The 25,036-nt window shown below is 41.8% G+C and overlaps 2 protein-coding genes and 1 long non-coding RNA gene across 6 annotated transcripts; 1 reads left to right on the top strand and 2 right to left on the bottom strand.

The window, feature by feature from the left end:
* Window positions 1-8,576: 8,576 nt before the first annotated feature.
* LOC100840434 lies at window positions 8,577-10,875 on the bottom strand. 4 transcript variants are annotated; one of them, XM_014900345.2, is made up of 3 exons: window positions 10,506-10,875; window positions 9,383-9,476; window positions 8,577-9,047 (listed from the first exon to the last, which is right to left on the bottom strand). In XM_014900345.2, the coding sequence occupies exons 1-3, from the start codon at window positions 10,715-10,717 to the stop codon at window positions 9,015-9,017; spliced, it is 339 nt and encodes a 112-aa protein (XP_014755831.1). In that variant the 5' UTR covers window positions 10,718-10,875; the 3' UTR covers window positions 8,577-9,014. The 4 variants fall into 4 exon arrangements, with proteins under 4 accessions (XP_014755831.1, XP_024316155.1, XP_010234706.1 ...); XM_024460387.1 differs by having other exon boundaries at window positions 8,577-8,997; XM_010236404.3 differs by having other exon boundaries at window positions 9,383-9,458.
* Window positions 10,876-19,777: 8,902 nt separating this feature from the next.
* LOC100836168 lies at window positions 19,778-21,838 on the top strand. The gene is made up of 3 exons (XR_731507.3): window positions 19,778-20,241; window positions 20,863-20,927; window positions 21,576-21,838. It is a non-coding gene; the product is annotated as an uncharacterized LOC100836168 (long non-coding RNA).
* Window positions 21,839-22,875: 1,037 nt separating this feature from the next.
* On the bottom strand, window positions 22,876-23,559 carry LOC104584121 (suppressor protein SRP40-like). Its single transcript, XM_010238263.1, has 2 exons — window positions 23,349-23,559; window positions 22,876-23,258 (listed from the first exon to the last, which is right to left on the bottom strand). The coding sequence occupies exons 1-2, from the start codon at window positions 23,557-23,559 to the stop codon at window positions 22,876-22,878; spliced, it is 594 nt and encodes a 197-aa protein (XP_010236565.1).
* Window positions 23,560-25,036: the final 1,477 nt, after the last annotated feature.

Below are 25,036 nucleotides of genomic sequence, written 5' to 3'. Positions count from 1 at the left end.
TGTAGTGAAGTATTTGTACTATGTTTTGATAATATTATTATGTCTTCCATGCTTTTGCATAATGTTGTTTCATTTGGAATTCATTTGGAGTTATCGAACATATTGTTTATTATTGTTATTCGTTTCTTCAGGATAGATCACTCGGAGTGCGATTGTAGTGATTGTGTGTTGTTTAAGAAGAAGGCTTCAACAATCTTAACCAAGGGAAGTTCACTTTGATTATTATCCTATTATTGTTGTTTCTAAATGCCTATGCATTAGTGTTGCTTATTAGAATGCATTGATAGGATTATTACTTGTACTTATGCTAACTATGACTTGACCTATTAGTGATAAAATTACCTTTGCCATTACCCTTCCACCAATTGCCATCGTAAGTAGTTGATTTGCTATGCTATGTTAGTATACGTGAGAGGGAATCTCAATTACCATGAAACTGATAATGTGGAACATTTTTGAAACCTGGCAAAAAATACTTTAACGAATCATCCTCGGTGGGCGGCTTTGAATTTTTGAGATGTTATGCGACGTCAGGTCCATTTCTATGGGTCCCTCTGAGTCAACTCCCCGTGGATTCGGGGAGGGATCGTCCATGGACGTCTCCCCGTGGATTCGGGGAGCGCTTGCGTCGCAAATGTGGAATGCCACCCGGGGTAACTAGAGACTGGACTAGTTTCCTGTTTAGTAGCTTCCAGTACAACCACATGCTAAATGGGCTTTGGCTGGATGGAGTAAGAAATATGAACCTAGATCCAAGGGATTGTAATGAGGTAGTTGTGTAGGTGGGAGCGCGGGTCCCTTAGGTGGTCTGAGGGACTATGTTCGGAAAATTCTTATAATAGATGCTATTGCTACTCTACCCTGAGGACAACAAGGGATTAGCACGTTGGTTTCTTGTGGGGAATGTGTACAACCTTTTGAGAGTGTCAAACTAAGTACTTAGCCATGTCCCCGGTTACGGACAAATTTGAGCAACTAGATTTGGGAGCTGTAAGGAAGGTCTCACTCATTCTAATTTCTAAATAAAATGAATGGTTTGAACTTGGGTTAGGAGCATCGATGTGTCTACTCGATGTCCTTAGATTAATAGGAGCATCGGTGTTTCTACCCGGTGTCCATTAGATAACATTATGGTAACATTCAATTGTAGTAGGGTAACTATGTTCTGCCTGAACTCCACCTACCCAATACTGCATGTACTTGATAGGATCTGTTATAACCTTTTGGTGAACTTGCCAATACATTCAATGTATTGACCCCTAGTGGCTGCAACGTTTAAATGTTGCAGGTGAACAAGGTGAAGAGTGGGGTACGAATTGTTAGGGTTGCGAGTTTACATTCCAACATGTTTCGACTTTGGAGTTGTTATGGGACTTCTGTATCTTCTGCCTTCTGCTGCAAGATTTTATTTTCTTTTGAGCTAACCCATGAGGTTATGCAATATGTAAGGTACTATTAAATTCGGGATCAATGCGATGTAATATACTTTTGACCTTTGTATCTTGATATTACATCTTGAAACTGTGTGTGCTAGCGAGTCGATCCAGGGACTAGCACTGTAAGCCCAGAGATCGAACCCTGTACGGGGGCGGTCGCTTCAGCGAACCAATCATCATTGAGATACTTCATCTTCGCAAAGTGTGTCCTGGGCAGAAGAATCTGCGCATAGTAATCCTGCTGCTCAAAAGACCAAAATCTCCGGTCTTCAGCTGATCTCTCCTCTTTGTACTTCAGCCCGTTGTTCAGCCTCACGAGGCGAAGCTCAGCGTTCTTCAGGGCCTTGAAGTAAACTTTCTCACGGTCAGAGGATATTGGCATCTTGGGCTTTGGAGATAATAACTCTCGATTGTCCTCAGACATGGCTTGAGATCTCACAAGCATTCGCGATCCTTAGCCACTCCGGACCATTTCTTCTTCGGCGCAGTCTTCAACAGATCTTCCGGCAGTCAATCTCCATCAGATCATTAGACTTTTGCACGGGTTCCTTCTCTTTCTCTTTCTCTTCTTCCTTCTTTTCTTCTTCCTCCTCATCACTCGAGGAGCTTGGGTCGGACGGTTCGGACGGTGCAACATTCTTCTTCATGACTTTCTTCACACGGACTTGCGACGTAGGCACTGGGGCATCTGCATCAGTCGCTGCGTCATTGACGTTAAAGTCACGGGTGGCTTTAGCTTTGAAGTCACAAGTTCTTCCTTCTACAGCAGAGGCCCACAGACTCAGTGCGAGGCAACGAGCTGCTGGTGGGGGGTTCTTCAGGACGAGAGAGGTCTTCCTTATTCTTCCCAAGCACCTCATCTCCTTCAACCTGCTGGGCGGTTTGCTCAGATAGTACTGTTGGTGATGAAGCAGCTTGTTCCTGTTCCTCAAGGAGTGAAGTAAGCTTGACATTTGATGTATCTGGCACAAGGGTGTCAATAGCCTTCTTCTTCTAAGGATCTGCCACAGATGATGAAGTGGAGGGACTTCTTCCAACAGGGACTTTGATTCTCAAACCAAACTCCTTAGCAGTCTTCTTCACTTTAGCAATCCCTGACGCCTAGCGAGTCATTGTGATCTTCTTCGGTATGACAGTCGGTGGTAAATCCTGACTTTCTTCAGTGTCAGAGGGGGCTGCTGGGTCATTCCTGGCCTTGAGACCAATCTCACGACGGATCTCACGAGCGGCATCCCTCGTCTTCTCATATTCAGTCTTCTCTATCCACTTCTTCATTTCCGCTCTGTTCCTCAGGATACTTCTCCTTGGCGGCTTTCTTCCTGGCATCGCTCTTAGCCTTATCAGCCTTCATACTTTCGGCTGCTTGCTTCATCTGCTCAGCGATTAGAGCCTTCTTCTTCTTCTTGTCAAGCTCAGCTTGAGTCTTCAAGGCGATTTCTTTTTCTTTCTTCAGGGCGATGAGGTCAGCCCTTTTCTTCTCCTCAGCTTCCTTCTCAGCTTTTTTCTTTTGCAGTTCAGCAGCTTTCTTCTCTTCTTTATTTTCAAGGCAGCTTCTGCCTTCTCCTTCTCAACACGTTCCTTCTCTGCATGTTCTTCTTCATCCATACTTCTGGCAACACGTATGCTTCGGTTCTGCTCCCATTCTTCAGCCTGAGCCTTGGCAACGATCAAACCTTCAACATGACTCATGAAGTGCTCTGGGAGCGATCCTTCATTAAAGGCAGCAAGAAAAACTGGGTCGATTTGAACGACTTGAGGAGGATATGAAATCTCTCTAGAAGCCATTGCGGCAGCATCTTTCGATGAAGAACCAGGTCCAACAGCTAAGGCTCTCTTGGCTTTCTTCAGATCCTTCTTGAACTGTTTCTTTGAGTCTTCAGAGCCCTTCCTCTTTTCAGGCATCTTTGCCTTGCCCTTAGTGTCTTCACTGGGCTTGTTGCGAGGCACTTGAGGAGGCAATGAAGAACCTCTGAGCCTAGATGCTCTGGTAGGACCACGTAGCTCAACTACAGGTTCAGACAGGAAAACGTCACTGTCTTCAGCATCTGAAGCTTTCTTGGACTTAGGCTTCTTGGAGATGTCAACATAGTTTATGTCTCTAATAATCTTCAGAGCTCTCCTGTTGAATTCCTCACGGTGAGGTCCTCCATCCTTGCGGACAATCTTGAAATTTCCCAGCTTGGGAGCAGGAAAATACATGTTGGCATTCTCCGCTTCCTTGGTTCTTCTCCGAATCTCAGCTGCGAGCACATGGGAGTGCTTGCGGACTATATGCTGGAGACGGTGCTTCCTCTTCATCCTGGTCTCCCCTTCAATGTCGTCTTCTGAAGAATAGAAAACGAAGATCTCTTCAGCAGTGGGAGCAGGCACATCCTTGAATCTGTTGGCTTTTTCTTCTTCTCGGCCTTGGGCTTCATCGCCACTTTCTCTCCACGACTGGGCAGTACTTCACCAGGCCGTGGGGAGTTGATAGCATACTTCAGACGAACTCCGGGAGAGGGTGTCACTTTCAAAGGCACTGGTTCTTCAACTTCCTCATCTGAGTCCTCAATATTGATGTTTGTAGAAGCAGACGGCGAGGGCTCAGGCATTGAGTCAAACATATACTGCCCTTCTCTCTCTAAGTCATTGCTGGAGCGGGTTGAATTAGACATGGTGACACCTGTGAAACAGAGGGTACGAAAATAGGCAAGAAGTACACAGATTCTCAGAAACAAAACAATTTTGGCAAGAGTTTTTAGCTAAAGCAAATTGACTACATTTGTGAAGAATGACAACCAAGTTCTTCAACGAAGATAGCTACACACAGATTTATACTGAAATTCTATGAGAGAACTTCAACCTAGATCTGATTTAGCTAGAGCTTCGAAAATTCAGAGTAAATCAATCTATGCAAACATAGCAATCTACAGAACAGTGAGGATTCATCTAATTCTAGGAATTAAATGAAGACTTGAAGTGTACTCGGTGAAGAACAGAGGAATCACCAAAACCCTAACCGCAAAGACCTAACTCGGCGAGAGCAGTCAATCTACTGTAGCAAACGGAGGATAGTAAGATGCGTTTGCTACTTGGAATCGATCTAAGAAGGGAAAAACGACGCTTGCCTGCAGTTCCCGACTCGAATCGATGCAGATCAGCGACGGTGCTGATGATCTGGGCTTGAGGAACACGTACGAGCGTCGCGGCGAAGAGGAGGAGTCATGAGAGCTTCCGGGCGCGAGAGAGTGGTGGATTTTGGGTGGAAGTGATTTTTCGGAGGAGGGGTAAGCGAACCTTATATAGGGAGGTGAAAAAGAAGGATCTTACCGGTATCTTTTTACCCAAAATTTCCTTTAAGATTTCCCCGTACAGTTTAAATTTCCTAGGGATAAGATTTTATAGTTCTGAAAGATTCGTGAAGACTACGGCTAAAACGGAATTCCGTTAAAGTTGTATTTTTCAGAACTTTGAAGACTGACGGTTTTAACGAAAACAAAACTCATTTTTGAAGAATGAAAATTCTTGCATTACCGACAAGGATTTCGATGATACCTGAATTATGATGAACAGATTTTGTGTACAGACAAGAAATAGATAAGATAAATGGGTTCTAAGGTGTCCTTAAGTTTTCATTTTCAACTGACAGTAAGAGGCAAAAGCAGTGAAGAAAACCTGCACAGATGAATTTGAAGAAAGAAGCAAACAACAGGCTTCTAAACCTACTGAAGACAAATGAAAAATAAAGAACAGATAACACAAGCTGAGGAACAAAAAAACTGAAGATAATGCAGGTGAAGTAAACATGAATGCAAGAGTATTCACAAGTATGCAAGTCTTCAAGAGATATTCCGGGAATCCAATATGTTTAATTCACTTTTTAGCTCACAGAATCTGATTTTGTCAAGAGGTTTGGTGAAGATATCTGCGAGTTATTTGTCTATCCTCGCATGGTTTAGGCAAATTTCTCCTTTGGACACATGATCTCTGAGGAAATGGTGTCGAATATCAATGTGCTTCGTGCAAGAGTGTTGGACGGGATTCTTGGCAATCTTTATGACGCTCTCACTGTCACACAGAAGAGGTACAGCATCCACTAAGATACCGAAGTCTTTGAAAGTTTGTCTCATCCAAAGAAGTTAGGCACAACAGCTGCCTACTGAAACATACTCTGCTTCAGCCGTCGACAAAGCAACAAAACTCTGCTTCTTTGAAGACCAACTCACTAAGGATCTTTCGAGAAATTGGCAAGTGCCGGATGTGGATTTTCTATCAACCCTGCAACCAGCATAATCTGAGTCAGAATAGCTAACAAGATCGAAAGAAGCACCTTTGGGATACTAGAGACCGAAGAATGGGGTGTGAACTAAATATTTGAGGATTCTTTTCACAGCCATGAGATGACAGTCTCGCGGATCTGCTTGAAACCTTGCGCACATGCAAACACTCAACATGATATCTGTCCTAGAAGCATAAATATAAAGTAATGAGCCAATCATGGAACGAAAATCTTCTGATCTACAGGTTTACCGGTTGTGTTGAGGTCAAGATGACTATTTGTGGGCATTGGAGTTTCAATTTCCTTGTCAGTTTCATCGAACTGCACATCCTTAGCAATTTCAACAACTTTTATGATGTTGTTGAAGACTCAATAAGCATGTGCATTCAAGGGATAACCCAAGAAGAAACCTTCGTCACATTTAGAATCAAACTTAGCTCGTCTATTCTTCTTGTTGAGGATGTAGCATTTGCTTCCGAAGACCTTGAAGTATGACACATCAGGCTTGCGGTTGGAGATGAGCTCGTATGGAGTTTTTTTCAGAAGTCGATGAAGATACAAGCGATTTGAAGCATGGCAAGCGGTGTTGATGGCTTCAGCCTAGAACCGGTCAGGAGTCTTGTACTCGTTCAGCATGGTCCGGCCCATTTCAATCAACGTGTGGTTCTTTATCTCCACCACCCCATTTTGTTGAGGAACATGAGGTGCAGAGAACTCATGCTTCACGCCGAACACATCGAGGAATTCTTCCATCATTAGATTCTTGAATTCTGTTCCATTATCACTTCGAACGCCTTTGATGGATACTTCAAACTCATTCTGCGCTCTTCGTGCAAATTTCTTCAAGATCTCAACTACTGTGTTCTTATAGTCCAAAAAGAACACTCAAGTGAAATGTGAATAATCATCAACAATCACAAATCCATATGAGTTACCTCCTATACTCATGTATGTTGTAGGAACAAAAGGATCCCTGTGAAACAACTCGAGAGGTCTTGAAGTAGACATGACATTCTTCACGGGATGAGACGCTCCGATTTGCTTCCTAGCTTGGCACGCACTGCATAAACGATCATTTTCAAAGGGAACGTTCTTCAGACCTCGGATGTGGTCACCTTTGACAAGTTTGTTTAGATTCTTCATGCCCACATGACCGAGTCTTTTATGCCAGAGCCACCCTAGTGAAGATTTTGCAACTAGACACGTAGGGGGTGAGTATGAGGAGTTTTCAAAATTTACAAGATAGAGATTACCCTTTCTCCGCCCTCTGAAGACAACAGAGTTATCCTTTTCTGAAGTAACATATACATATGGTCTTGTGTAGCAAATGATTAGTCCATGATCACATAGTTGAGCAACGGATAAAAGATTATATCGAAGTGATTCAACAAGAAGTATTTCATTGATAGACAATTCATTTTTCCTTAGAAATAACAACTTTGCCGAGACCAATTACCTTTCTCTTACCATTATCACCAAAAGTGATGTTTTCATGATATTGAGGACCAAGTTCTAAAGACCTAAAAATTAATTCTCACCGGTCATGTGATTCGTACATTCGGAGTCCATGATCCACCACTACAACAAAGCAGTGTTTAAGTAACACAATCATGTAACACATGAAAAAATGTGTTACAAAGGAAAATTGCAGTAACACATAATCTGTGTCAGTAACATGTCATATGTGTTACAGAGCAGACTGTAACACATTTTAGAGAAGATACAAAAATGCGTTGCTAAAACATTTCTATTGTAACATATAATTTTGTGTTGGTCAAAATATGTTGCTACAACATTTCTATTGTAACATAATTTTGTGTTGGTCAAAATGTGTTGTAAGCTATATCTACAGTAACACATAATCATGTGTTGGTGCATGGTGTAACAAGCTATATAAATCAAGTGACAAACCAAAAATCTTAATTACATCACGAGCGATCACTCCGTATCACGGTCACAGAGGACACATAGGGATGGTGTCCAATGGGCTCGAGTCGGTTGAATTCGGCCCAACCTATAAGTACCGTGTGTATCAATAATCCAACAATCATATTGCCCAATTCCTTCACCGATAGCCTAATTGGTCCAAGTTTCAACCACGGGCTGATTTAATGCACTCGAAGTCTGAAAATGTGCTAATTTGAACATTTTTCATTGGTCTGGCCGAACTTTGTAACCAAAAAATGTTTTATCAAAAGTTTAAAATTTAGCTAAGATTAATTTATTTGAAAAAGTTTAATATCTTCAATCAAAGCTTACAATTTACTCCGTCCATTTTATTAAATTATGGATAAATTTTGCATCCAACCATTGTGCACAAAATCACAGATAAATTTTTTTTGTCCGAATTTGCACTCAACCATTCTGCTGTCTTCAAATCTACAGCCATGATTTGCATGAAATTTCATATGAACCAAATCTCACAATTTCCACAGAGTACAAAGCTTCTAAATTTCAAATTTTAGACAAACAGATCTGGACATGAAGTAGATAACTAACTACCTGCTGGGCCAGATGTCTAAATTACACAAATCTTAGCCTCATAAATTCATTACCAGATTACTCAGATCTGCCCAATCTTCAAAAAGTAAGCTCCAAAACATTTGTGTAGTACAAACAGCAATGCTCACATAAATACTAATCGAGCTGAAATGGAAACTTAGAACGTCCAATGCAGCCTAAAAAGAATCCATACGTGATCTATAATATAATCAACACAAAACAAACAGGTTACACACATGATTATTAAAAGCCCAGATGGATGCTTAAAAGAATCATATTCTGCTAGCAAGAGCCCAGATGAATGCTAGAAAGGTAATGCAGAAATTGTGTTCAGTCTCAAATACATGGAAATCTCAGATTCTTTAACAAGAGTCCAGATGTATGCTAAAAAGAATCATCTCACATTGTCAGGGACTCCTGATCAGAAAAATGTTTGTTACCCTGAGATTGAACATAGGACTTCCTGCCAACAGGATAGGAGGTAGAGCAGTACCCTTTGGGCTATTGAGACAGAACTGCTGTGGATGTACAGTTAATATATTGGTACTATCAATATCCATTTTTTTACACATGTATACAATTACATCCGATACTATTATCTACAAGAACATACACCAGCCCTGTTGCCGCAACAATGCTCACCCAATGGTGATTACAGAAGAAAAAGTAACTTATTTCAGATGACAAATCATCTTTGGGATCATCAAAGGTTGCATACCATCCTAGATAATAACCATATTGCTTAACACAAAGCAGGCACACCACAACCCTTACCAAATTATGCCTCCAACTCATGCACATCTGCAGCAACGGAAATCCTACCTACTTGAAATATTATTTGATATAGCATTCTGAAGCATTCAGGAAAAGGTAAAGGATGCCATCATTAGTATATGTCCAGATAATGGAAAAAATCTATCAATCTTGTCACTACACTTAATTTCCTTGTTAGAAAGGACCCCCTGATTTGATATTTTTACAGTTTAAAGCTTAAGTTTGATAAGTAAAGTATTTGATACAGTATTCTAAGCTGCAGCTCCAGTGCACAGTTTTAATAGTGATATACAGGCTACATCGTTGAATAATCTGAATTAGTGGGATTTATAGATGTACCAGATAATGTGGGATTTAACTATAGCTGAACCAGAAATATTATAAAGGAAACAGTAATATTTGAGACACATACCCCTTGCTCAGCTGGTTCAGTCTCAAAGTCTGAAGATCGACCAGCAGGAGATGGCTCCACTCTACCATCCTGCGCCCTGTACATGTATATATAACTATAAATAATGTTATGGATGAAAGCAGATCATAAGGATAAGCTATGAACAATCAAACCCATTAACCGGCAAATCTGCCATTAAAAAAAAACTGCAGAACAGACAGTGAGGTTGGAAGCCTGCTTGTAGTGCTAGTACCTGGAGGCAATGTATTTCTAACTTTTTAATGTAACTACTACATTAAAAAGCTATAGTTCTCTGAATGATGATGGTCATGTACATTTATGGCTGATCTTCACAAATAGCAAGCTGCAATTAGCTCAATTTATAATCTAAACAGGCATAAATTTACCAGCAAAGTTAGTATCCAATATACCGAACACAAAGTGGATCGAACTCAAATTAAACAGGCCAGCATAGCAAACAAAGGCCTGCTATACTTTTGTTATTGCCCACATGATTTCTGATTTTTAAGAGAATAATTCTAAATCATACAATGATATATTTGGCACACTTCGAACAACTTCAGCATACTCTTGTGCCCAGAAAATAATAACTAATTAGTTTTGGGGAGATGGATGATCAGGTAATTAATCATTAATCAAGCATAACTAACAGAGAAGATGCATGATCTAACAATCTAATTATGTTTGGGAAGATTAAATCACTTCCAGCAATCTGCTGCTTCTACACATCGAGCAAACATGAACGAATAAAAGAAAATGATTGCAGGATTGTAAGGAGTTAACCCACTACCCAGTATGTAGCTGGGAAGGAGTCCCAGCAAATTGGCGTGATCAGATCATTGATTAAAGATCAGTTCCTAGTTATACAAACAGACAACTCACTGCATTTGATTACCCAAAAGAATTGCAAGTTATTGGCATTAACATCAAACTCATAATGAAGACAATCATATAAACTACACTTCTTTGACACATGAACTTCTGTAAGTAAAAATTATCCAAAACCACTCATCCAAGAACCAATCCATTGGGCTGGTGACTTCTCCACCGACATCAGCCCATCCCCAAATCAATGTCCAAGAAACTGCGGGAGGAGAGGGAAGAAAGAGGAGGAGGGTCTTACGAGAGAAGTTCTCCGTCGGGGGAGAGGGCGCCGGAGTTGGAGCTGCTACCAGCCACGGTGCCGCCGCTGCTGGAGTTGGAGTGCTTCGGGTCACGCCGCCGGAGGGAGGGGACGGCACCTTCTGGAGATGGCGGCGAGCTTATTTGGGCGCTGTTGGCTACGCTGCAACCATGAGAGGGAGGAGGAGGGCTCGGGGGAGACGCCGGAGACATGGGGTGGACGGATTTGTGAGTGGGAGCCGTCGGGATCTGAGAGCGCGGTGGCGACGCTTTCGCGTTCGAGATCTGGCCAGCTTCGATGTGGGGAGAATTTTGGGGAAGGTAGAGTGGCAGGTTAGCTTACGCCCCGTTTTCTCTCTCTTTTTGTTAGAAACTTGCCGCGCTGCATCAAAAAAATTCAACTGGCCCGCCAAAATATTGGCCCCGGTTTATCGGTCCCGCGAAAGTCGGTGTGTGTATTTAATAAATGAATATTTATCGATCCTGCCGGTTTTACAACTTGGAACCAAGAAGAATCCATGCCAGATAAGGGCCAAATAAGGGATTTTTAGTCCTTTTTACATATTATTACTTGAATAATTTCAAAATGAGGTGCAAATATCCATTACGTGTATATTCAAGTTTTTTTTTTGAGAAACACCTGACTTTATTGATTCGATGAAGAAATTACAAGTGACCGAAAGATATGAAAACCAACAACAAAGATCGTAATGGAACTAAAAATTACATCAAGATTTTTTGAAGTATAAAACTTTTCATTCGTCATCTGTATCTTGGGCCTAAGGTCATGTAATAGGGTCCAGCCAATTTTTAGATGTTTTCGTTGTGTTTTAGGAGGATTCCTAGGCCGTTTCGGAGTCCCTCAAGGGCCTGGCCGAAAACCACCTAGTTCCCCTCCTATTTATACCCCATGAGCCCCTTATGGAGCCTTGAGTTTTGATTAGATAAAGTTTAGCCTTTGCTACTTTCGTGTAATCGCGTGTGTCGGTTAGACCACCTGTTTTACCGTCATCAAGACTCCAACTATATTGACTATTCAGATTCGTGAACCTTCATATCTCCTATTCTCAATTTCAGATTGTTTTTCATCTTGTTCTTACTTGTTCTTTGATTGTTTGCAGGAACAAAGACCTTCGTGGTCAGGTTAATCGTGCCCCGCGGAATCAATAACCTTCTGGAGTTGGTGTATCGATCGCTAAGGCGCTGCCTCCTAGGTTGTAGTCAGATCGTCAACGTCACCTCCTACCAAATCGATAATTAGGTATCTCATCGAAAGATCGGGACACCCTCGAGGCTATCACGTGGTATCAGAGCTTAAGGTTGCTCGGTGAGATCTTTCAATTTATCCCTAGCTTAGATCTGTTTTTTACCTATCATCAAGAAAAAGCCAAAGAAAATTAGATTAGTTACCTTGTCCTAGAACCAATCTGAGCCTTACAATTTTCACATTAGTTTTGCATTGTTGAATCTTTGCTGCATAAATCGTGTCGAGTTGCTGGATTAGATTGGATCGTTTTTCAGATTTTTTCTACTAGATCGAACTTGTTTTTGTCTTTTGATTTCGTGTGACGCAGGCTTTCCATCAAACTTCCGCCGCCAAACTTCCTGCCACACCACCGCCATAATCTTCCGCCGCCACCATATCTTCCACCGAGTTCCTCTTCGAGTCCTACACCGAGTCCCTCTTTGAGTCCTACACCAAATCCCTCGTCGAGTCCTACATCGAGTCGGCAAGTTATAGTTTTCAGCCGCGAGTTCGAGTCCGAGTCCAATCAAGAGTGCTTTTGGAAAGTGTTTCATAATAGATCGAATTTTGTTTAGAGATCAAGTTATTCGGAAAGTTGTGAAAAAAAAGGAAAGAAAGAAAAAAAACGAAAAAAAAGAGAGGAAGAGTTCCAGTAAGTTTCGGACCCGAGTTCAAGTAGAATTAGAGTTTCGGGTGGGTTTGACCCGTGTTCACTAAAACGGGCGTATCTTTTGCATACGAAGTCAGATTTGGACGTTCCAAGACTTTTCGGAAAGCTCTCGATGAGGCGCATCCTCTAAAATTAATGGCTCCTTGACCCTCAAATTCGGTCTCTAAGGTGGACTTTTCGTGCTCCGAAGTTTCTGCACCCGTTTTTCAGCACCGGGGCAGCGCAGTATATCTCAGTTTTCTCCACCGTCCGACCTCCGTTTCGAGTGATCTTGCACTTGTTGGAAAGCTTGTTTTGATACGCTTCTAATCCATATTTTCTCATATTTTTTCTGAGTTTTCCTTACTACAGCCTTTGCTATTCTCCTACAGACCGACGTGCAGCTTTCCGATCTTAACATCTTTTGCGTGAGTTTCTAGGGATAAAAAAAAGAAAAAAAATTAGAAAAGAATAAGAAGCCAAACAGAAGGCCACAAAAAGAAAAAAAAAGAGAAAAAAATATTCCCCAGAGATTTACTTGTTTTACCTTTCATTTGATCTTTCCTTTCTACCTTTTTCAGTATCTAGGATTAGTTAATTTCTGTAATTCGTTCTTATCGACTCTAGCAGCTAGAACTAGCATTTTTGAGCATATTTTCAACTTTGCATTGCTGATTTGATTATTCGCTTTTCCTTGCTACTCACATAAGCCTCCAAGCTCCACAGATTTTACACCTAGGTTGGTTTGCCTCGAGGCATCGATACATTAATCTTCGGAGGGCTTGTTCTCGCCGCTGGCCATCACCTTCCTATTTGCTGGGTAAGAACGAGTAAGAACTTGATTAAAAGTTGAGTGGAGTGATCTTTGGAACCCCACATCCTAGTAGTGCATAGGGACTTTTCCTTGTGATTTTTTTCTTGTTTTCTCCTAACGATGGCAGGTTCTGACGATGATTTACAAGACCACTCTCCACGCACAAAGGGCATTATTTCACATTTTGATCGCAAGCTTAGGCTCCGTAACGAGGAGCTGGATGAGGACGTTCGGGTTGCGAATGAGAGACTTGGAACCTTGGAGAGTGCGCACATTGAAACAAATACCAAGCTAACATCTTTACAGAATTCTGTTGCTACCATTAGTACTTCTCTGGCAGAAATCATGACGCAACTGGCGGCACTTGCTGCAACGACCATCGCTACACCGGGAGGAAAAAATACACACAACCAGCGGACCGTTAATAACGGTACCTTCGCAAGCGAGGTTGAGGAGAACGACGACGACTACTCCGCGGATACGGAACACAACGGGGCCGTAAACCATCACAACGACCGTGATCGTCACCGAACTCGTTTCAACCGCCGAGGTATGGGACCGACACGACCTCAAAGAGAGGAACATGACTCGCTGCATTCTATTAAACTTAAGGTTCCTCCTTTTGATGGAAAATATGACCCTGATGCTTACCTTACATGGGAATTAGAATTGAGTCAAAAATTTACTTGCCATCATTTTCCTGCTAATAAGAGGGTTAGGGCTGCTACTAGTGAGTTTACTGATTTTGCTTCTGTTTGGTGGCATGAGTATTGTATTGCACATCCTAACGCTATACCACCAACATGGGATGATTTGAAAGGAATTATGCGCGCTAGGTATGTTCCTTCATACTATTCGCGTGACTTGTTAAAGAAACTACAACAATTAAGGCAAGGCAGTAACTCTGTCCAAGATTATTATCAAGAAATGCAAAAGAACATGTTATGTTGTGGTTTAGTTGAGAATGAGGAAGCTGCTATGGCTAGATTCTTTGGTGGTTTAAATCGTGAAATTGCTGACATTGTTGATTATAAGGAGTATAATTCTATCAATCGATTGTTTCACATTGCTTGCAAAGCTGAAAGGGAAGTGCAGGGACGACACGCGAACGCGCGGACTAACTTATCTGCAGGTCGTACTTCCTCATGGGCAGCACGCAGCCCCGCTGCCCCTTCCACACGCCCAGCTGCACCCCCTACACGTCCGGCTGTTCCGACTACTTCCACCAACAAGCAAAGTACCTCTACACCCACATCCGCAAAGGTTGGACCAGCAGCAACAAGAAATACACCCGCTGCCTCTGCACAAAGTTCAGCAGCGTCCGTTGCTTCCACCGGACGGACCGGAGATAACCAATGTCGTAGGTGCAAAGGATACGGGCATTTTCAGCGGGACTGTCCAACCAAACGCGTTATGATCATACGTGAAGACGGAGTATATGATTCAGCCAGTGATTTTGACGAAGCTACCTATGCTCTCATTGCCGAGGAAGAGCAAGAAGACCCCGTTGCCCACCATGACGAGGAGTTAATGGGAGCTGAAGCCGTTGATCAGTACTTGAGTTTGATTGCACAACGCACCTTGAGCGTCCAAATGAGCCACGCCGAACAAAATCAGCGGCATAACTTGTTCCAAACAAAAGGGGTCATCAAGGAGCGCGCTGTTCGTATCATCATAGATGGGGGAAGTTGCAATAATTTGGCCAGCACGGAGATGGTGGAAAAACTTGTTCTTACCACCAGGCCGCACCCCCACCCTTACTACATTCAATGGTTTAACAAGAACGGTAAGCTCAAGGTAACTAGAACAGTCCGTGCACACTTTACTATTGGTACATATTCTGATTTTGTGTATTGTGATGTGGTACCTATGCAAGCATGTTCTATGTTACTCGGTCGTCCATGGCAATATGATACAGATTCTGTTCATCATGGTAGAACTAATCATTATTCTTTTATGCATGCTGGTAAGAAAATGTGTTTGAAACCTATGACTCCTAAACAAATTGTGAAAGACGATCTTGCTAGAGCTAGTAGAGCAAAGAGCAAAGAGAAGGATAAGAGTGAGAACCAGAATGTCGCTAAAGAATTTAAGCACCAAGCGTCTACTAGCAAATCTGAATCGAAACATGTTAATGAAATTAAATTGAAAGGTGCATGCTTGCTTGCAAGTAAATCTGATATTTCTGAGTTAGATACGAATAATTCTGTTTGCTATGCATTCATTTGCAAAGAGGCTTTGTTTTCATTAGAGGATATGCCTCCCTCTTTGCCCCCTGCTGTTACTCACGTTTTGCAGGAGTATTCCGACGTCTTTCCACAAGACGTACCACCAGGATTACCACCTATTCGAGGGATTGAACATCAAATTGATTTAATTCCTAGTGCTTCGCTGCCCGACCGTGCGCCCTACCGTACCAATCCAGAGGAGACGAAGGAGATTCAACGACAAGTTCAAGAATTGCTCGACAAAGGTTATATTCGTGAATCCCTTAGTCCTTGTGCGGTTCCTGTTATTTTGGTACCAAAGAAAGATGGTTCTTGGCGTATGTGTGTAGATTGTAGAGCTATTGATAACATTACTATTCGCTATCGTCACCCAATTCCTAGACTTGATGATATGTTAGATGAATTAAGTGGCTCTACCGTGTTCTCTAAAGTTGATTTACGTAGTGGTTACCACCAAATTCGAATGAAATTAGGCGATGAATGGAAAACAACATTTAAAACTAAGTTTGGACTATATGAGTGGTTAGTCATGCCTTTCGGTCTTACTAACGCACCTAGCACTTTCATGCGGTTAATGAACGAAGTTTTACGTGCTTTCATAAGACGATTTGTGGTGGTTTATTTTGATGATATATTGATTTACAGCAGCTCTTTAGAAGACCACTTGAATCATTTACGTGCTGTTTTTGATGCTTTGAGAGATGCATGTTTGTTTGGTAACCTTGAGAAGTGCACCTTTTGCACCGATCGAGTTTCGTTTCTTGGCTATGTTGTCACTCCACAGGGCATAGAAGTTGATAAGGCCAAGATTGACGCTATTCAAAGCTAGCCAACTCCAACAACGGTCACCCAAGTGAGGAGCTTTCTTGGACTCGCTGCGTTTTATCACCGCTTTGTAAAAGATTTCAGCACCCTTGCTGCACCGCTTAATGAGCTCACAAAGAAGGACGTTCCATATGTATGGGGCGCTGCACAAGAAGAAGCTTTTCTCATATTGAAAGATAAGTTGACACATGCTCCTTTACTCCAACTTCCTGATTTTAATAAGACTTTTGAGTTGGAGTGTGATGCTAGTGGAATCGGTTTAGGAGGTGTGTTGTTACAAGATGGAAAACCTGTTGCATACTTTAGTGAAAAATTGAGTGGGCCTAGTCTGAATTATTCTACTTATGATAAGGAATTATATGCTCTCGTTCGGACTTTAGAAACATGGCAACATTATTTATGGCCCAAAGAATTTGTTATACATTCTGATCATGAATCTTTGAAGCATATTCGTAGTCAAGCAAAGCTGAACCGTCGTCATGCTAAATGGGTTGAATTTATTGAGTCTTTTCCGTATGTTATTAAACATAAGAAGGGTAAAATAATGTTATTGCTGATGCGTTATCACGTCGTTATACCTTGTTATCTTAGCTTGATTTTCGGATATTTGGATTGGAAACTATAAAAGAACAATATGAACATGATGCAGATTTTAAGGATGTTTTGCAGCATTGTAAAGAGGGCAGAACATGGAACAAGTTCGTCATTAATGATGGATTTGTGTTCCGTGCTAACAAGCTATGCATCCCAGATAGCTCCGTTCGTCTTTTGCTGTTACAGGAGGCACATGGAGGAGGGTTGATGGGTCACTTCGGCGTGAAGAAGACCGAAGATGTGCTCGCTGATCATTTCTTTTGGCCTCGGATGAGACGGGATGTTGAGAGATTTATCGCTCGCTGCACTACATGTCAAAAAGCTAAGTCACGACTCAATCCTCATGATTTATATATGCCTCTCCCTATTCCTAATGTTCCTTGGGAAGATATATCAATGGATTTTGTTTTGGGATTGCCTCGAACTAAGAAGGGGAGGGATAGCATATTTGTTGTTGTTGATAGATTTTCTAAGATGGCACATTTTATACCTTGTCATAAGAGCGATGATGCTACAAATGTTGCTGATTTATTCTTTCGTGAAATTGTTCGCTTGCATGGTGTGCCCAATATTATAGTTTCAGATCGTGACACAAAATTTCTTAGCCACTTTTGGAGATGTTTATGGGCTAAATTGGGGACTAAATTGCTTTTCAGTACTACATGACATCCCCAAACAGATGGACAAACGGAAGTTGTTAATAGATCTTGAAAATGTGGGAAGAATGTTTACCTCATATTGAATTTGCTTATAATCGTTCACTGCATTCAACCACAAAATTGTGCCCTTTTGAAATTGTTTATGGTTTTATACCTCGTGCACCAATTGATTTGTTACCTTTGCCAACTTCTGAAAAAGTTAACTTTGATGCTAAGGAACGTGCTGAACTTATAATAAAAATGCATGAGACGACTAAAGAGAACATTGAGCGCATGAATTCTAAGTATAAACTTGCGGGAGATAGGGGCAGAAAACAAATTGTGTTTGAACCTGAAGATCTTGTTTGGTTGCATTTGCGCAAAGATCGTTTCCTGATCTGCGCAAGTCTAAGTTAATGCCACGAGCTGATGGTCCCTTTAAGGTGTTAGCGAAAATTAATGATAATGCATATAAACTTGAGCTACCTGCAGATTTTGGGGTTAGTCCCACGTTTAATATTGCAGATTTGAAGCCTTATTTGGGAGAAGAAGATGAACTATCGTCGATGACGACTTCGATTCAAGAAGGGGAGGATGATGAGGACATCCCAACTAATGATACAACCACAGCCCCTACAGCACCTACACCTCAAGTACCGGAGATACATGGACCAATTACTAGAGCTCGTGCACGACAACTAAATTATCAGGTACTTTCGTTCCTTGGTACTTCATTTAATATTAATGAGAATATGCTGCTGCCTAAGATGGGTTCTTTTATGTGTTTTAGGAATGAAGGACCTAACTTGGACCTCAAGGATCAGCGTTGGACAGCAAACCATGGAGGTGGCAGCAAGGTGGCGAGAGCTAGCTCAAGTGATGATTTCAGAACATTGAAACCGCCATAAAGAGATGAGAAGAAGGCCGCATCCTCTTCATCAATGGGATTTCGGCCCAGTGAAGGATTCCCCTCCAATGGGTATCTATGGGCCAAAGATAAGGGTTATAACCTTGCTTTATTGGGCCTTAGGCCATGTAATAGGGTCCAGCCAATTTTTAGATGTTTTCGTTGTGTTTTAGGAGTATTCCTAGGCCGTTTCGGAGTCCCTCAAGGGCCTGGCCGAAAACCACCTAGTTCCCCTCCTATTTATACCCCATGAGCCCCCCTATGGAGCCTTGGGTTTTGATTAGATAAAGTTTAGCCTTTGCTACTTTCGTGTAACCGCGTGTGTCGGTTAGACCACCTGTTTTACCGTCATCAAGACTCCAACTATATTGAATATTCAGATTCGTGAACCTTCATATCTCCTATTCTCAATTTCAGATTGCTTTTCATCTTGTTCTTGTTTGTTCTTCGATTGCTTGCAGGAACAAAGACCTTCGTGGTCAGGTTGATCGTGCCCCGCGGGATCAATAACCTTCTGGAGTTGGTGTATCGATCGCTAAGGCGCTGCCTCCGGCACCTTCTCAAGGAAAGCCAACAACCTTTGCAAAGAGTTCCGAGGACGAAAAAGAACAAAAGACTCCATAAACGTGATATGGTCCGCCGATCTACAAAGAGGTCATTCACCCACCGAAGCCCCAAGGCTGTCAACATTCATCTCCATATCCAGTACATCACACAACTTGTAAATGTTGATTCTGTCGCATTGTAAGACCAAGACTTGTAATCATTAATTTTGAACCATCTATTCATACAAATGTTTTCTTATGATTCGATCGCCATGCATGAGTAGTCGTCACAGACTAAAGGTTGAAGTTGATTCTCGATCGCCATGTGAACAAATTTATCATGTGTCTCTTCTTGTGATTTGATCCATTTTATGTAAAAAGTGACTATGAACATGCCAAATGCAAGTGTATATATATTTTGCTCGTTCTAGCAAGATTTTTGTGATGATTTTATCAAAACTATTATGAGTACCAAGAAGACAAGTTTTTCTCAAGAACACATATACTCCTTCCGTCTAACAAAAGATGTCTCAACTTTGACCAAATTTGGATGCATCTATACACGAAGTCATGTTTAGATACATTCAAATTTTGACACACTTGAGACATATTTTGTTGGACGGAGGAAGTACAAAAATTTCCTCAACAAAATATATAGAGTAGAAAAGTTGATGCTACTGGCAGTGGGCCTGATGACTATTTTTCAGTTACCGCCGCATATTCCCTCTCATCCTTGAGAATTTTTATCCGACCCGCGCGGCCGTGCCGGAAACCCAAAGGTCACATATGCAGTCAAAAGAAAACCAAAAGTCACGTATAAAAACTACGGAGTACTGCCATCCTAACCCGAGCGGTCGAGCCACATACTCCCTCGCTCCCATTTCCTCAGCCGCCGCCAGTGACGTCCCTCTCCCTCCTCCCGGATCTCTCTGCCCATCCGCATCCGGCCGCCTCGGAGCTCGTCGCCCCGACCAGCAACCGTTCTGCTACCGCTGCCTTCAAAGCCGGATCCCAGCGCTCTCTCCACCACCGGATCGGTCACCTACCGGCGGCCGCGATGGGCAAGACGAGGCAAACGACTCCCGGTACATTCACTTCCATGTGCGCTAGTCCGGCGCCAGCCTTGGCCTCGAGCTCGACCCCTGCCTCCTTCCAACAGAGGTGACACAGGGTCGTCGCCATCGCTAGTGCGGGCATCTCGCTCCAATTTGCTTACATGGTGTGGGTTGTGTTCATTATCCGCGCCGGTCTCCTCTTGGGCACCAACATTGCAGGGCACGTCGTGATGCCGGTATGCCCTCATTCCCGATCCCTGACTTCAGATCCGTCTGTGTTTTTTTTTTATTCGGTCTCACCATCGTCCTTTGATTCCCCTGCTGCCGACGGTGGACAACTCAGTCTCCACCGCAAGGTGTCCATTCTGTTACCTGTCTTGAATCCTACACCACTATGGCATTCAGCATATCGAATTTGGCATGTCAGATTTCTGCTATGTACTCTCTTCCAATAATGTTAGTCTAATAAAAAATACCGTGGCAAGATTGAGGCCGAGCTGTGCAAGATTGACATGTGCTGGGTTGCCTAATTAATGAACAGACGCCTACTGTGTTATGCCTTTATGGCCTTTCATGAATTCTTTGGTTAGCCTTGTTAGCCCTGCTACTCCTAGTTTTTTCCCCAGTAGTTGGATTTGCTACTACGAGTTTGGCTGTTGTTTGGCCGACTAGTTAATTATTGGCTGCCCTGACGATTGATTTGCTATTGATAAGTTAGCTTCTGACAGATAGTAGTAATGCATGCGTGCTTGATTAATTTTATTGGCACATGACATGTGATTTGATAAGTTAGCTTCTGACAGATAATAGTAATGCAAGCACTAATTCTTATTGATCTAACTATTTTGTGCTATCAGGTTTTGAGTTATATTTGGATTGCTCAGTCGGATGGGTTATGAAGTATTCAGACAATACGGTCAAGGTGAGATCATCTGAACTTTCCATCTTAACTAAAATGGGATATCTCATGTCTTTTCCTTGTTTGTAAAAGAGCTAAAAGCCTTTGCTTGCATTGCAGTCTATGTAGTTCAGCAATTGCTAATTATATGGCTTCTCACCTAAACTTTCCATTGGTCACGAGCATTTAGTACATTGCTTACATTGCATTCTTTAGCAATTGCTAATTTTATGGCCATATGCTACTAGGTGGGCTCTGCTGATAAGTAGCCACAATGAGCTTTTGATCATGGCTCTGTGTGCTTGTGCACAAGAGTGTTTGTGTATTTTATGCTTGTGCAGGTGCTAGATAGAATAGCTCACCACTTGGTCATGAGCATTTAGTACATGTAATACATGATTTTCTTTCCTGTTCTTGGTATCAATTCATGTCTATCAATTTCAGTCGTTCTTCCCAACCTACAAGTGTTTGCTTCTGGACTGTTCTATGCTAAATAGTTTTCTTGGTCATGAGCCAACTAGATTTTCCATAAATTTTGTGATCCGGTATAATTTCCTCTTCAAGGTCGCCACTACAATCAGCCTGCAATTGTAAATGTCATCACATTCTCACTTACATACCATGCATTTCAGTTTATGTTGTGTAATATTCTCACTTATGTTTTGCATGCAGAATGGGTGATCCTTTTCCATTGCCAGGTGATATGATTTTTGGACGATGGAAGATAAAAACAATGATGTGGACTTTCTTTTAATTTGTGCTAAATTTCTGTATTTTTGTTGTATGTATTATTTACCGTCTTGGTTTGTCATTGTGGTTGGTCAATAAATTTTGAAAAATGTGTAACCGTTTTTCTGAGCATTTATACCAAGCCTGTGATGTACAGATGTAATTATTTCCATAATTCCTAAGAAAAATTGAACTGTTCGTGATTATGAAATGAATGTATGTAACCAGGCAGAAAATGTACCAAACAATTTAGGACAATAGTTTCAAAACTATTTTACTGGAATGGTGTTTTCATTTAAAATTGTAAAATGAACATAATATTCGTAATTAAATGGAGTGGGCAAATACGCAGGATCAAATTGACCATGGCCCAAAAGAAAAGGACCTTAAAGAAAAGAAATGGGCTGGAATTTTGAGCTTGGCCCATAGACGACTCTTGAGTGGGATGATATTTGGTCAGAGTGGACCAAAACCCATGTCGCTAGAACTTAAAAAGTGTTACTAGTTGAGTTATTCGTACTAGAAAATGTGTTACTGGCTATGTTGCTATATCTAAAAAATTGTGTTACTAAAACTAGGAAAAAATGTTGCTAGTTATGTTACAATAGCTGAAAAAAAGTGTTACTAGTTTTTCTAGTAACACATATAACAGGTGTTACTACAACAAAGTTGTAACACGTTTTATTACATATAGTAACAAATATCATGTGCTACACTATCGCAGCTCTTGCAACACTGCTTAAAGGAACACATAACAAATTGTGTTCCTAGAGGCCTCGGTAAATTTTTTCTTAAGTTATAGTATCACATTTGTGTGTTACTAGAAGCCTCAGATTCTTTCTGCAGATGCATATGCCCACGAAGAAAGTTAGGCTCGTTTAGTTACCCATGTCTTCATGGGTTCTTGCACGTCAGTAGAACTTGAAGAACACAAGGCATCACGGAAAAATGCAATGACGGATTTTGGCACCCAAATTTGAGGTTTTGCATGTTCTCCACGCATTATGGTTCTAGTGAAATTAGCTCTCACTTTATTATCCTTACCCATCTTATGGGCCTTATGAGACTCTTCCATGGCCCGAAACTTAGACTTGAGTCTTTTGAGTTCATTAGACATGTTAGTGTTCTTCTTGATCTCAGTGATAACCAGGTCTTCTTGCTTCTCAACAATGAACTGAAATCTTTCATAAGTCATGGGTTCAGATTCTTCATTATCAGTTTCATCATTATCACTAGAATTCACTTAAACTTCACTAGGAGATGGTACCTTAGAGGATTTTGCCATGAAGCATGATGGTGAGTTGCGATCGTCTCCGGGGACATCTTCAGATGAATTTGGAGAGTCAAACAGTGAACTCTTCTCTCTGTCAGATGAAATAGCTATGGCCAATCCGGCGATGCCGTCTTCAGACTCAGAGTCAGATGATTCTTCAGATGATGAAGAATCTGAGTTGCATTCACCAACATGTGCTCTAGAATAATACTTCACCTTCTTCTTGTGAGCAGAGTACTTATTCCAATCTTTCTTCTTGTGACGGTCATGGCTCTTCTTGTGAGGATGTTTCTTGAATCCCTTCTTCTCCTTGTCATCATCAGCTTTCTCGGGACATTCAGCGATGAAGTGACCTTTCTAGCCACAGTTGAAGCAAGCTCTTTTGGCCATATCAGATTTCTTGCGATGAGCAGATTTCCGATACTTGGTGGAGCTGGATTCACCTTGCTGCTTCAGTTTGATTCCAAACTTTCTTCCAAACTTCTTATTGAACCTCTTCACAAAAATAGCAAGCTCGTCACTGGAGTTGGATTCTTCATCAGACGGAGATGAGTTTTCAGATTCTTCACTGGAGCTGACAATCTTCTTGGATGATTTCTTGGCCTTGAGTGCAATGTTGTTCTTCTTCGAACTGGATCCAGGACCATGGATCATCTTCTTTTCTTCTTGATTAAGCTCATAGGACACAATTCTTCCAAGCACCCAGGTAGGAGCTCCTTGAAGTCTAGCCTATGCTTGATCAACTCACAGACAGTGGTGTACTCCATGGGAAGAGCTCGAAGAAATCTTCTGTTTTGTATCAAGTCAGTGATATTGTGATCATCAAGAGTATACAGCTCATTCACAATGGTGCTCATGCGATCATAGAGTGAAAAAACATTCTCATTAGGCTCAAGCATAAGTCTGTCAAACTGACTGATGAGGCGAGTAACTCTAGAATTTTTGAGAGTGGTTGTCCCTTCATGGACTTCAGCGAGAAGATCTCAAATCTTCTTGGCATCAACAATGTTACTGATCTTGTTAAACTCAGCATCACCCACAGTTGAGAAGATGATATCACAATCTTTGGCGTTCGCTTGATACTTCTTTAGAGAAATAGCATCATATCCAGAGATGGGTCCCTGAGGAATAACAAAGCCGTTTGCGACTGCTTCCCAAGCACAAAGGTCAGTAGATATGATGTGAGTCTTAATGCTATTTTTTCAAACAGCATAATTGGTACTACTAAGAACAGGTAACTTCCCTTCCTTAGACATACTTCTTCCTCAGGTGGTTAAATCAAAACAAGGAAACCTTGCTCTGATACCAAGTGAAAGATCGAGTACGTCACAGAGGGGGGGGTTAATGTGACAAGTTTTAATTCTTTCTTCAAAAATATGAAGACTGACGACTGAAGACAGTCACAGTGCTTCAACAACAGAGATTACACTTAGCAATTTCAGAGTAGTAGTGGAATGAAGAAAGATGAACAAGTAAAGCAGTAGCAAAGAAGACAAACACAGTTGGAACAATTATACTTCAATAGAAAGTATGAGATTTAGGAACGATATCACCAGAACACGAAGACACGGGGATTTGTTTTCTGATGTTCGGATTATTGGCACAATCCTACGTCTCCTTTGAGGGGGCTGAGTCACACAAGACTCGCGGACACACAAGTCCACCCAATTCTCCTGAGCTAAGACCTAAGTCTCGCCCGGTTACTCGTGGTAGATCTTGAGGTGATCTCCGGACCTTCACAGACTAGTTGATGGCGAATCACAATCTTCGATTGCTCTTCAACACTGACTCCTAGCCGTCTAGGTGATGCCAATCACCAAGAGTAACAAGCTTCAAGTGCTCGGATAGAGAGAGGATCCCATTCTTCATGCTCAGTTCAGCTCTAAGGGTTTTATGTGGGGTTCTTCAAAACAACTCACTGGAGGATCACCACCGAACCTGTTCGGGTGGGTCGTCTTATATAGCCTTGGCCACGGCTGATCTAGCCGTTGTGACCCGTTGGATAAAGAGATCCCTGAGACTCCAGCTCACACTTTATCTCTTTGTCTCACGACGGTTAGATTAGGCGGTTAAAACGAAAGCGACATATTTTCACATTTGAAATCAGAGTGAAGACTTCACCCAGAAGTTT

Source organism: Brachypodium distachyon, chromosome 3 (assembly GCF_000005505.3).
Source record: "Brachypodium distachyon strain Bd21 chromosome 3, Brachypodium_distachyon_v3.0, whole genome shotgun sequence".
In the NCBI taxonomy this organism is placed as follows: domain Eukaryota; kingdom Viridiplantae; phylum Streptophyta; class Magnoliopsida; order Poales; family Poaceae; genus Brachypodium; species Brachypodium distachyon.
The sequence above is the reverse complement of the archived record's forward strand: the minus strand, read 5'-3'. Positions and strand labels throughout refer to the sequence as shown.

What these genes read in the sequence shown, in the direction of transcription:
- LOC100840434 (XM_024460387.1), bottom strand. Translation starts at nt 10,717, where the DNA reads ATGTCTCCGGCGTCTCCCCCGAGCCCTCCTCCTCCCTCTCATGGTTGC. An exon ending in CCCGACGGAGAACTTCTCTC is followed by an intron (nt 9,477 to 10,505) that starts GTAAGACCCTCC and finishes CATTATTTATAG; the next exon opens with TTATATATACATGTACAGGG. An exon ending in CTGAACCAGCTGAGCAAGGG is followed by an intron (nt 8,998 to 9,382) that starts GTATGTGTCTCA and finishes CCGTTGCTGCAG; the next exon opens with ATGTGCATGAGTTGGAGGCA.
- LOC104584121 (XM_010238263.1), bottom strand. Translation starts at nt 23,559, where the DNA reads ATGATCCATGGTCCTGGATCCAGTTCGAAGAAGAACAACATTGCACTC. An exon ending in AATCAAACTGAAGCAGCAAG is followed by an intron (nt 23,259 to 23,348) that starts GTGAATCCAGCT and finishes GTGGCTAGAAAG; the next exon opens with GTCACTTCATCGCTGAATGT.